Genomic DNA, 12,124 nt, shown 5'->3' on the forward strand with positions numbered 1-12,124 from the left:
CCATGTTATTCTGAATAATCATGCTTATGTTTTCTTGTGTGAATATTAAATACTTCTGTGTCATTTATCAGAATTGGTTGGTTGCCATATTTCTGAAGATATGCTTATATAGAGTACTGTGTATTTGCCACTCAACCTCCACAAAACCTTATGCAGCATTTTAAAAAACAGCCAAGAAACCTTAGTGTTACTAAGCATTCTTTTTAGAGTAATAGAATTCCAGAAGTCAGGCTGAAGTCCTGTTAATATTCATTCCTCTTGGCTTGTAAGACCAAATATGTTCTCTGGTCTTCTAGCCATATCTCTGCATTTTGCCTGCTATTGTCGTTATTTTGTTATTCATTTATTTACATTTAATTGTGATCTGACCCAAGACTCACCATACACCAGTTATGCAAACAAGTAAGGCAGGCTGAGTATGAGCATGGAAGGGACTTGGGACTACAGAGAGGTCTTGCCCTATCTGAGATGGTCACCACTCACCTCCAGCCTTTGGCAGTGTGAGCTTTGAGATGACAATACCATTGAATGTTTTTTGTTTTTTTTTAAATCTTGCAAAACTGAAGCCTTATGCTAATTAAACTAAACCTACTAATTGTTGAAGCGTGCAACCAAAAAGGTGGACTTTGAGGTAATATTATGTTTTTAAAGCAGAACACTCAAGAGGTTTCCTGGTGATCTAATGGCCTCAACACTTCTGTTAGTATGTTATTTAAATCTTTAATTTATTTTTAATTTTGCATTAACTCTCTTACTTGTTCTGCTAGATTTTAGCTCCTTGAGGATGAAGTAGTTTGCATCTCTATTGTTAACCATAAACTATCATAGCCATACATTCACCATAGGCTCAGCTCTCAGTAATTATGTGCAAAGTGTGTGTGTGTGCTCTTAACTCCCATTTCCTGTGTATGCCTTTGATTGTGACCTAACCAGTCCTCTTCAAAGAGTGTTGGCAAAACAAGAACCAAGGAATCTGGCAAGGGCTCAATAAGAGGCAGTCAGGGTGGGCAAAGATACCTCAGCGGGAGGTCCATGCTTTACTTTTGTGCACATGGCAGCTTTAGAACATAAGACAGAATGACAACCAGCCCAAGTGGATTCCTGTGACAGACATTCATTCAAACTTCAACACAGAAGGACTGTTGTTGGTATTTTCCCTCTGTTGGGGTAAAAATATTCTGTACATAGAGAGGTGTGTCTTCATTATGAAAATAAGTACTTTATGGCAGCGTCTGGTTTGCCAAGTGCTCTTCCTGTTGGCTGGTAGTTGGTGTGGGTCAGGCAGGTGTGTCAGTTCTATTATTTCCGTGCAGATAAAAGAATGTCTGGAGGTTGGGGTTAAGATGAAGGCTAAGCAGTTTGACTTGAAGACCTAGAGACAAGCGCTAGCCCCAAGTCAACTATTCCATAGACATCTCCTACCTGTTTATACAAAGGAATTATTAGTATTTACCAGACCCCATTCTCTGTAACCAAGATTAAAGAGAAATGAGATGATATTCTGTAACATAGCAACATTTCTATATGGCTTACTTTATATTTTTCAAAAGATGTATATTCTTCCATAAAAAGTTTATAGGGGCTGGAGAGATGGCTCTGGGCTTAAGGCACTTGCTTGCAAAGCCTACTGACACTGGTTCATTTGCCAGCACCCATGTTAAGCCAGATGCACAAAGTGGCACATGCATCTGGAGTTCATTTAAAGTGGTAAATGTAGAGGTTCTCATGCACCCATTCTCTCTGTCTCCTATCTCTCTCTGCTTGCAAATAAATAAACATATTTTTTAAAATAGTGTGAAATATTACATACTTGTTAAAACCTTCATTGAATGAATTTATGTACAGATAGTATGTGTATCTTTTTACTATCTGCTCAAGCCTTTAAATTGGTCCTTATTTGTGGACACCATGAAAGGATGCAGTGATAGCTTGGTACCTGCTCCCTGTCCTTGTAAAGTGCATTGAGGGAATACTAAAGGTGCCTGAATTTGGAACACTAAACACCCTTTATCAAAAACATACAGGGGTCCTGGAGAGATGGCTTAGTGGTTAAGCACTTGTCTGTTTGAGGCTTGATTTTCCAGGACCCACATAGACCAGATGCAGAAGGTGGTGCATGCATCTGAAGTTCGTTTGCAGTGGTTGGAGGCTCTAGCGTCCGTTCTCTCTCTCTCTCTCTCTGTCCCTTTCTCTCTCTATTGCTCTCAAAGAGATAAATAAAGAATATTTAAAAAAAAAAAAAACATACAATGACTCCAGTTTCACTTGTTCACTTTGAGATGCAAAAAAGCTCAAGTTGTGCTTTTCCTGGAGTGATTGAAACCACATATCCATTGTAAGGTGTTTAGAGCTATTGAGTCTTCTAAAAACTTTTCCATGGAAAGCATTGTGCTATGACCTTAGACTTCTTCAGAAGTAGTTGGGAGATCCAAATTGAAGTCCTGGGAACTGGCATGGTGGTATAACATCAGCTTACCTGATTAATGTATGGCTCTCATGATTGTCTGGCCCCTACTAAGACTTTTGTCTTTGAAATGGTCATATTTACTAGGAACTTGGATTCAGACCACTGGGTATGTTGATGAAAATATACAAGGCAATTTGTAACTGGTCAGTGGGGTCTTTGTGGATTTGTTTTCCTTTCCAACTCCTCTTATTTTTCACTGTAGTAAGCCACTCTCATTTATGTGAAGAAGCAGCCTAACCTGAAAGTCTTTATCCACTTGTCTGTTTAACAGCATGTCTTTATCTCCCTCACATATCTCAGCAGGGAAACTGAGGTTCATGGCTATGTTTAAGTGTAGCTGTAAATTAATTTTATCTGTTTAGTGTCAATAGCAAGCATTGGCATTAATAATGGTAACTGACCTAAGTAGTATGCCTCGTTATGATTGAAGCTAGCCTTTTTGAAATACTAAGTTTTCTAAGACCTAATTAGTTAATATAAATTTTTTTCAGAGCTACTGTGCACAATAGTGAATTGATTCTGTTCGGAATATAAATCTGCCTTAATGAGACAATACCAGAACTAATTTCGCATTTGCAATTAAGTGCACTGAAGAAAGAAGTAAAGTGTGTACTCTAATTGCATTCAAACTAGAGCCATGCTTTATAAATATAGGTAACATCTCAATTTTTTGTTTATGGTTTTATAGGAGATTATCAGTTCCTTGCCTAACATAGTAAATGACAAGTATGGAAGAAAAGTCCTGTTGTATTTACTGAGTCCTAGGGATCCTGCCCACACAGTACGAGAAATCATTGAAGTTCTACAAAAAGGAGATGGAAATGCACACAGGTAAAGGCCAGCAGAGCAGCTTGACTCCTTTAGTCCTTTGCCTCAGTATGCTCCTCACTTGCTTCCATAAACCCTCCTTGCTCTCTCCCTCAAATTTCTCAAAGAATCAAGTATATTTATAAACCTGTTGCTTAACAAATTCTTAAAGACCTTCTCTTGCAAAGAAAATAAAAGTATCAGGCCAAAAGAGCACCTGTGAGCACTTGGCACATAGTTGGCCTGAGGTTATGTAGTGTATTTTTGTTTGTTCTGCTTTATTTTCAGAGCTACAGACACCATGCATATTAATACCCTGAGGATAGAGTCCATAGAGCTCTCTTTACATGCTGTCCTGAAAGACCAATGTTACTTGGTTTAGGATTGATTGGGTTTGAGTTTTGTTTATTTCTGTAGTGTAGAAACCAAGCTGCTTTTATTGAGTGCTGTTCTGTGCCAGAAACTACATAGATTCTTGGAGCTGCAAAATTGACAGACAGCATGCCACCTCAAGTCACTCTTGGTCTACATGCTCAGCAGCAGCTGGACAGTTACAACAGAGTGTAACCCTGATTGTGATAACCTTTGGGAAGGTTTTTTTTTTTATTAACAACTTCCATGATTGTAAATGATATCCTATGGTAATGCCCTCCCTCCCCCCACATTCCCGTTTAAAACTCCACTCCATCATATCCCCTCCTCCTCCCAATCAGTGTCTTCTATTTTGATGTCATGATCTTTTCCTCATAGTATGATGGTCTTGTGTAGGTAGTGTCAGGCGCTGTGAGGTCATGAATATCCAGGCCATTTTGTGTCTGGGAGGAGCATGTTGTAAGGAGTCCTACCCCCTCCTTTGGCTCTCACATTCTTTCCACCACCTCTTCTGCAGTGGACCCTGAGCCTTGGAAGGTGTGATAGAGATATGGCAGTACTGAGCACTCCTGTCACTTCTTCCCAGCACCATGATGCCTTCTGAGTCACCCCAAGGTCACTGCCATCTGAAAAGGTTCTCTACCAAAAGTGAGAGTAGCATTAATATATGGGTATAAACAAGAGAAGTGCTTACTGGGCAGTTTGATGAGCATAGTATATACATTTAGCCAGATAGCAGCAGACATTACACACCTAGGGCTCGAGACTACCCCTGTTTTACGTTTTCAGCATCAAGGATATATTCCCTCCCATGGAGCCAGCCTCCAGTCCAATTAGGCAGTTGGTTTCCACCATGACAGACATGCCACTATTGCACCCATTTGCTCATTTGGCCTGGCTGGCAAAATATAAGGCTTGTAGTGTCCACTGTTGAGTATCTTCACTGGTGAATTCTCTCTCCCCCATTGAACTGCATGTAAAATGGCTTCTTCCAGCTTTCTGTCAGCAGGTCTACATGGAGGAGGTTATCAGCTCAGTTCCAGTAGGATTTCTCAGTGGCCTTGCAGCCCAAGTATGTGGAGTCTTTAGCAATAGGGTCTTACCATCTATTCCTGGTAGGAAACCAAGGGCCTTGGCAATGGCCTATAATGTTTTGGGGGCATCAGGGACCTCCCTGGCCAAGAACTCACTGGAAGGTATCCCATCCCTGGCACTGAAAATTTTCTAGCTTCTGAGTGTTCCATTGTCCAAAAAAGTAGGTTTCCATATGATTTATTTTATATCCTCTTAGATTGAAGGTGTTTTTTTTTTTTTTTGTCGTGTGTGTGTGTGTGTGTGTGTGTGTGTGTGTGTGTGTGTGTGATACAACCCCCTATTTATCTTCTACTTTCTTCCACATATTCCAACAGTAAAAAAGACACAGTGATACGCCGGCGTGAGCTCTTGGAATCCATTTCTCCAGCTTTGTTAAGCTATCTACAAGGACACGCCCAGGAACTGGTACTAAATAAGTCTACTTGTGTGCTGGTGCCTGGCATTCTGGGATCAGCCGCTGGAGACATTCAGCCTGCCATGGATGCCATCGCCAGCCTGGCAGCAACAGAACTGTATCCTGGTGGCAAGGATGGAGAGGTGACATGCTAGTTATTATAAGATAGAAAAGCAGTTGGTTATAGGAGATGTCTATTTTCTGAGTCGTTGGCCTCTCCTGTCAGTATCTCAGAGGCTGTGTGCATTGTGATTCCTCATACTAAAGAATATAGAATTAGTTATCTAGTTTGTTTGTCATACTAATCAAAAATCAGTAAATCTTTTAAGAATACTTGAAAAAGTATTCAAAGATGAAATAATGGAGTCAGTCTTAGAGTTTAGGGTCTGTTGGACAGACATATGTAATCAGTATGTTTCATTATAAAATTATTTTTGACTTTAGCTATGTTCTTTATTTAAGGTTTTTCTTTAAAAATTATTTATTTATTTAGTTGAGAAAGGGAAAGAGGCAGTCACACACACAGGGACAGAGAGAGAATGGGCACGCCAGGACCTCAGTCACTGCAGACAAACTCCAGACGTGTGTGCCCCCTTGTGCATCTGGCTTATGTGGGTCCTGGGGAATCGAACCTGGGTCCTTAGGCTTTGCAGGCAAGTGCCTTAACCCCTGAGCCATCTCTCCGGCCCCTTTAGCTATGTTCTTAATATATTGAGAACAAGGATAATAACATCTGGATTTTAGTCCAGACCCAAGGACTTTTTAGCTAATACTACAGGGAACTAACAAGAAATGATGTGGCTGTAACTGATAGTGCTATGGCTATCTCATCACAGTTAAAAAAAAAAAATGGTAGTACTTGGTGGCAATTTCTGCCTCCCAAGGTCATCACGTCCTGCTCTACCATCGTTACAGGTGGTCACAGTTAGCTTTCACAACCTTAGCCATTTTCCCCCACTAAGGTCATAAGTAGAGCATGAGTAGTGAGGCTGTTCTTTTGGGAACTGGGAAGAAAGCTTCCAAATTAGGTTCTTCTGACATGTTCTTAGCTAGAACTGAGTCTGAGTCAACCCATTTATGGACCAATCTCTGGCAGAGTGACTGGGTGGCCAGGACTGCTTGAAGCCAGAGAGGCTGCATCCCGAGAGCCAGTGGGGACCTTTAGAGGAGTTGGGTGGGGTGGGGTTACCAGCAGGGAAGAAAGTTGGGGAAGAGGTGCCTGTTGAGCAAACAGCCCAGATCCTTTTCCACAGCAACAGTGGTATCTATCTCTGTTTTGCTCTAGCTGTCAAGGTCAAAGCCTGGCACATAGAAATGTTTAGTACCCACATGGATTTTGTCCTGAATAAAAACTATGCCAAATATTGGGTGACTGGCATACTTTTGACACATGGGATTGGACGAGACAAGTGGAGTGTGCATCTGAGAGACGCTCTGGCTCCTGTCCTAGAGCAGATCAGTGAAGTAGTTTGTTCTCTGCAAGGATATACTGTGCCCACTGTTTCCCATGCTGGATAAGGGGACCCCAGGTACTATGGGAACAATTATTGAGGCCCTTGAAAGGGAGTAAGTAAGCTGCAGAATGCTTTCTTGGCCTGTTCATTGGCTCATTGCAGTGAATGTTTTAAAATGATATTCAGTAGTAGGTTTTCATGTTTCTGCAGTAGTGTCTGCATCTCAGATCTGCGTATTACCCTGGGAAAAGTGGTCATGTCTGATTTTAGATTAGCATTTAGATTAGCATTGGTGGTGCTATTCAACCTGAAACTCACCAAGCCCCATCTGAACTGCCTTACAAAGGCTACTTTCTTGTATAACTATGTTCATCAGGGAATAGCATAGATGGTTGGTCTCTCAGGAAGTGATGGCATTTGAGATAAAGATCTCTTAAAGACTCCTTAAACTTGCCTGTGTTATCTGCCCTTGAGATAGAGGCTAACATGTGAGCCAGGGAGGGGTGAAAACAGCTTTTTGAACTAACCTGTTCATGCTCTCTTGTAGCTTCATGTTGCTGAGCATCCTGCAGGACATCTGGTTCTGAAGTGGTTAATAGAGCAAGATAAAAAGATGAAAGAAAATGGAAGAGGAAGTAAGCTGTGTGGCTTGACCTTTTACTATATCTTGGGTGGATTTTGCAATTCCTGATGTCTCTGGGCTTCACACTGCCCATTTAAGTTCATGCAAAGTTTATCAAATGTTTAGACACCATGCTTATGAATGGGCTGTGGCTCAGTGGGAGAGGGCTTGCACAGCATGCCAAGCCCTAGGACCCTATGTGCAGTACCCAGTACCACAAAGAAAATAAAAATAACAAACGCAGAAAGCAGGGGGAGGAGAGGAAAGAAGAAAAAGGAATGAGGATGGAAAAAGAAAGATTGAGAGGAGGGGATGAAATGTTTAGGGGGTCTGGCAGCCTCTACAACTCTAGCACTTAATGGGAGGTTTCAGATTCATAAGTTCAAGACCAGCTAGGGCCACATAATGAGGATTTATCTCGCCTCTTCCTCTCAAAAAAAACAAAAAAATACTTAAATTTCCCATCTTTCCTTCACTTTTCTCCCTCTTCTATTACTTCATGCTTTTGTTTTCTTATGTATTTACTTATTTAAGAGAGAATCAGCTACAGAGAAATAGGTGTGCCAGGGTCTCCAGCCATTGTTATCTCTAGATGCATGACCCTTGTGCATCTGTCTTCCATGGTTACTGGGGAACTGAGGCTTTGTAGGGAAGTGCTTTAACTGCTAAGCCATCTCTCCAACCCTACTTCATACTTTAAAAAAAAAAAAATTGTTCATTGTTAGTTATTTATTTGAGAGTGACAGAGAGAGAGAGAGAGAGAGAATGGGCGTGCCAGGGCTTCTAGTCACTGCAAATGAACTCACTCCAGACACATGTACTTCCTTGTGCATCTGGCTGACGTGGGTCCTGGGAAATCGAGCCTCAAACCAGGGTTCTTATGCTTCACAGGCAAGTGCTTAACCGCTAAGCCATCTCTCCAGCCCCCTACTTCATACTTTTAACTGGGCTTAGTCAGTTTCTTAAATGCCGTTTTGAACAGCTCTGAGGATATTGTAGCAGTTTCCAGTTGAAAGGTATGGTCTTTTATTTCTAGTTCTGAGCAAAATATAAGTAAAGGAAAATGCCACCATGCCTTCCTAAATACCTTTTATATGTGGCTATCTAAGCATTGCAGAGAAACTGCTGTGTGCAATCCAGAATGGTTACTGTGCAGCCACTAACATGTTCTTCGCACCTTCAGAATGAGTATTCTCCAAAAAGGAAAACTTGATTTCATCTAAACACAGGTGCTACTGTTAAACATTTACTTCTAAATACCTTTCAGGTCAAGGTTAAGTCATTAGGAATTAGAAAGAAATGCAAACATGACCTAGTAAGCACATTAAAACAATTTTTTTTTCTTGAGTGATTGCTATTACAAAGTAGCTTCAGAGCCAGGCATGGTGGCGCACGCCTTTAATCCCAGCACTCGGGAGGCAGAGGTAGGAGGCTTGCCATGAGTTCAAGGCCACCCTGAGATGACAGAGTTAATTCCCTGGACCAGAGTGAGACCCTATCTCGATAAAACAAAACAAAACAAACAAAAAGTAGCTTCAGATTTGAATTACAGTTAAAAGAATTGGCTGTATTAACATAGTGTATCAATCTCTACTGAAATTTTTACTGTTAAGGGAAATCAAGTGAAGGTTTTTTTTTTTTTGTGGGGTTTTGTTGTTGTTGTTGTTGTGGGGGTTTTTTGTGTTTTTTTTTTTTTTTTTTTTTTTAAGGTAGGGTCTCACTCTGGTCCAGGCTGACCTGGAATTCACTATGTCGTCTCAGGCTGGCCTCAAACTCACAGTGATCCTTCTGCCTCTCGAGTGCTGGGATTAAGGCATGCACCACCATGCCCGGCTTGAGTGAGCTTTTTTATTGAAACATTTGCAAGCTCTTAAAGTTGATGATGGAGAAAATAACAGGGAATTGGCATATGGTATTCCTAAGTTTCAGTATATTTTGCAGGTTGTTTTGCAAAAACTCTGGTGGAACATGTTGGCATGAAGAACCTGAAGTCCTGGGCCAGTATAAACCGTGGTGCCATTATTCTCTCCAGGTTTGTAAGATTTTTACCATTCTCTGATTAGTATCAGCTCATGCCACACATACTTCTTTTTCCTTTACTTCTCAGTTCTTAGATTTTTCCAATGATAGGGCATTACTTTCACTCATGGTCTAGACAAATATTAAAAGCCCATCATAGTTCTCCAGTCTTCAGGATTTAACTGCCATCTTTTGTGTGTCAGAGATTACAGAATTCTGGTATGTATGATGTGGCTTGTGTAGTTTTGCCATATTTGTTATCTTGGCCAAACCAATTGTATTTTCTTCTTAATGAGAAAGTTGTATCCCTGTAAGTTGCTTAGGTCATGGTTCAAAACATTTGTTTCATAAAGTGATTAAACAGGTATTCAACCTAACTAGAATCTCCCACCACAGTTCACTGCAATTTGCAGTGTAATTTACCCACAGTGTTTATAAATGTTAAGCTAATATTTATTCAGTATATTATATGATGTAGTCTACTTATTCTCACAAACATACACAAGAATTCATTTCTTTACTAGATCAGTAGCTCCAAATACTCAGATCATTAAAATCCCTTTATTTTCCAGTTGATTATAAACAGTCAGAATCTATTAGCTGAGACTTGAACTTTTTTCTCATGTGTTCTGTCACAAGCATTTGGAATGTTTACACCTACTAACATATCCTTTCATTACATTGTAGTTGACTAGAAATTTCAGGGGTGCCATGAAATTAATTTATAAAATTGCTTACCAGTCAGTGCTCCCTTGGTTAGATTTCAGACATAAGAATGATGCATGCATTTCTTGTGGAGCACTATTTGGAATGTGTGGAAGCACATGAAATAATTTGAGGTTCTAAATGTAAGTTAAATTATGTAAAACTTTAAATGCAGTAATCATTTTTGGTTGATGCTTGAATAGCATTTACCTGATTAATTTCCTGCTTGTTTACATTCTGTGTTTTTTTTTAAATATTTTAATACTGAGTTGTTTGCTTCATTGAGTGGAAAGAGAAAACAAGCCTTGTATGCTTGCTGCTGACATCTCTAGCACCTAAGAGCACTAGCTTTATTCAGGCTGCCTGGGTACCAGGGCCAAGTGCTGAATAACCTTGGGAAGATTATTGAGTTTTTCTGTTTTTTTTTTTCTTGATTGTAAAATACAATTAAAAAACTCCTACAGTTGTTAAGAAAATAAGGCATATAATGCCTCCCATGCCATCCAATACATAGCATGTGCTCCTGAGGAAATTGTGGAGAACAGGAAGTCAGACCTTACATTTTGTGGTCAAGTGTCTGTGACCTAGCTATTTAGTGACTGACATTTATTGCGTTTTTACTAAGTGTTGGGCTCTAGTTTTAGGTACTAGATCATTTGAGCCTCAAAAAGCAATCCTGTGAGAGCTGAGGGTCTAGCTCAGGGGTAGGGTGTACTTAGTATGTATGAGGCTCTGGGTTCAGTCCCCCCATGAAAATCAAACAGCCCTGTGAGCAGATGGTGAATTCCATTCTACAGCTCGGGAAACTCAGGCCTAGGGAATTCAGTATGCTCTTGGTTGTATAGTTAGTGGGAGTCGGGGCACATTTCAAGCCCAAATAGTGAAGCTCTGAGGTAAACCTGCCCATCACTAAGTATTGTAGGTAGAGTTCTGTGAGGCTACTATTGCCTCGATATCATTTACTTGGCTGAGTGTACCTGGTTGGAGAGCTTCCCTTCCCCTTGGCTCTTTGTGTGTGGTGCTGATCTGAGTATACGTGAATCATAAGCCTGCTTTTGGGATTATAATCTAGACTGAGAAGAAAAGATACGATTCATGTCATACAATTTTAAGGAAGGATGTAAATAAATCTTAAGATAATCAAGTCTGTCGAGTCTTTGCTTAAGTGACTTCACCTGTAAGGTTTTAAAGCATCTTTAAAAAAAAAACTTTATTTATGTATTTGACAAAGGGGGTAGGGGCAGATATAGAGAATGGGTATGCCAGGGTCTCCAGCCACTGCAAATGAAGACACATGCACCACCTTGTGCATCTGGCTTACGTGGGTCTTGGGGAGTTGAACCTGAGTCTTAGCTTTGCAGGCAAGCGGCTTAACTGCTAAGCCATCTCTCCAGCCACATAGGCATCTTTATATGGTTCTAGAACGTACACTACTAACCTTTGCTCATCTGGTAAATTTTTTTAAAGGCACATTGTATATATTTATAGGACTTGGAGGATTTATGAAATTTAATTTTTGTAAATTTTGTTCTCTTTTCTCTAGCCTTCTTCAGAGTCCTGACCAGGAAGTTGCAAACAAAGTCAAAACTGGACTGAAAGTCCTGATTCCCACATTGGGAAAATCCAAAAGTGCCAGCAAAGGAGTGGAAATTCTGCTGGAAAAGCTGGCTCCATAGGAGGGGAGCAGTGTGGAGCAAGATGGAGCCTATTTCCCCATCCTCAGCTCTGCTTTTACAGTTCAGTGCAGAAAGCGGGGCAATACTACTCATAATATAGAAGCCCTGTACATGGACTTCTCTCTGGTGTAAGAACATATTTATATAAAATTGTTTCTAAAAATGGTCTTCGGTTTTAATCCCAGGTGTCTTGTCTATCATTAAGTAGTACATGATCACAGTGTAAGCTAGCAGTGTGGAAGGGTTAGTGATGCGGTGGGGCTCATGTATAAAGTATGATTGAATGATTTCATTCTGTGCAAAAGACTGCTTCCGTGAAGAGTAGCCTGAGAAGGCTTCCTAGATCTGGTGGGATGTGAAGATTCTGTGCCAGAGGAAGGAGGATAAGGAAGAGGAGCACCAATGGGAATTGGATGGGAGTTGTGAGGTGGAAATTAATGGTTGTGAACTGGAGTGACTTGAGTTCCAGTTAGGTTTTGTTTGAAAGCCACTCGGGGAAATTAAAGAGAAAGA

General features: G+C 40.5%; 1 protein-coding gene across 2 annotated transcripts in view; it reads left to right on the forward strand.

The window, feature by feature from the left end:
• The window catches only part of Pum3 (pumilio RNA binding family member 3), a 45,282-nt gene extending 33,492 nt beyond the window's left edge, over window positions 1-11,790 (forward strand). For both annotated transcript variants that reach the window (XM_004652992.2, XM_045141137.1), the window contains exons 14-18: window positions 3,156-3,298; window positions 5,056-5,278; window positions 7,137-7,224; window positions 9,153-9,243; window positions 11,479-11,790. In XM_004652992.2, the coding sequence (XP_004653049.1) occupies window positions 3,156-3,298; window positions 5,056-5,278; window positions 7,137-7,224; window positions 9,153-9,243; window positions 11,479-11,611 (678 nt within the window). In that variant the 3' untranslated portion in view covers window positions 11,612-11,790. The remainder of the gene's footprint in view (window positions 1-3,155; window positions 3,299-5,055; window positions 5,279-7,136; window positions 7,225-9,152; window positions 9,244-11,478) is intronic.
• The last annotated feature ends 334 nt before the right edge of the window (window positions 11,791-12,124 follow it).

This window comes from Jaculus jaculus, chromosome 1, assembly GCF_020740685.1.
Source record: "Jaculus jaculus isolate mJacJac1 chromosome 1, mJacJac1.mat.Y.cur, whole genome shotgun sequence".
Taxonomy (NCBI): Eukaryota; Metazoa; Chordata; class Mammalia; order Rodentia; family Dipodidae; genus Jaculus; species Jaculus jaculus.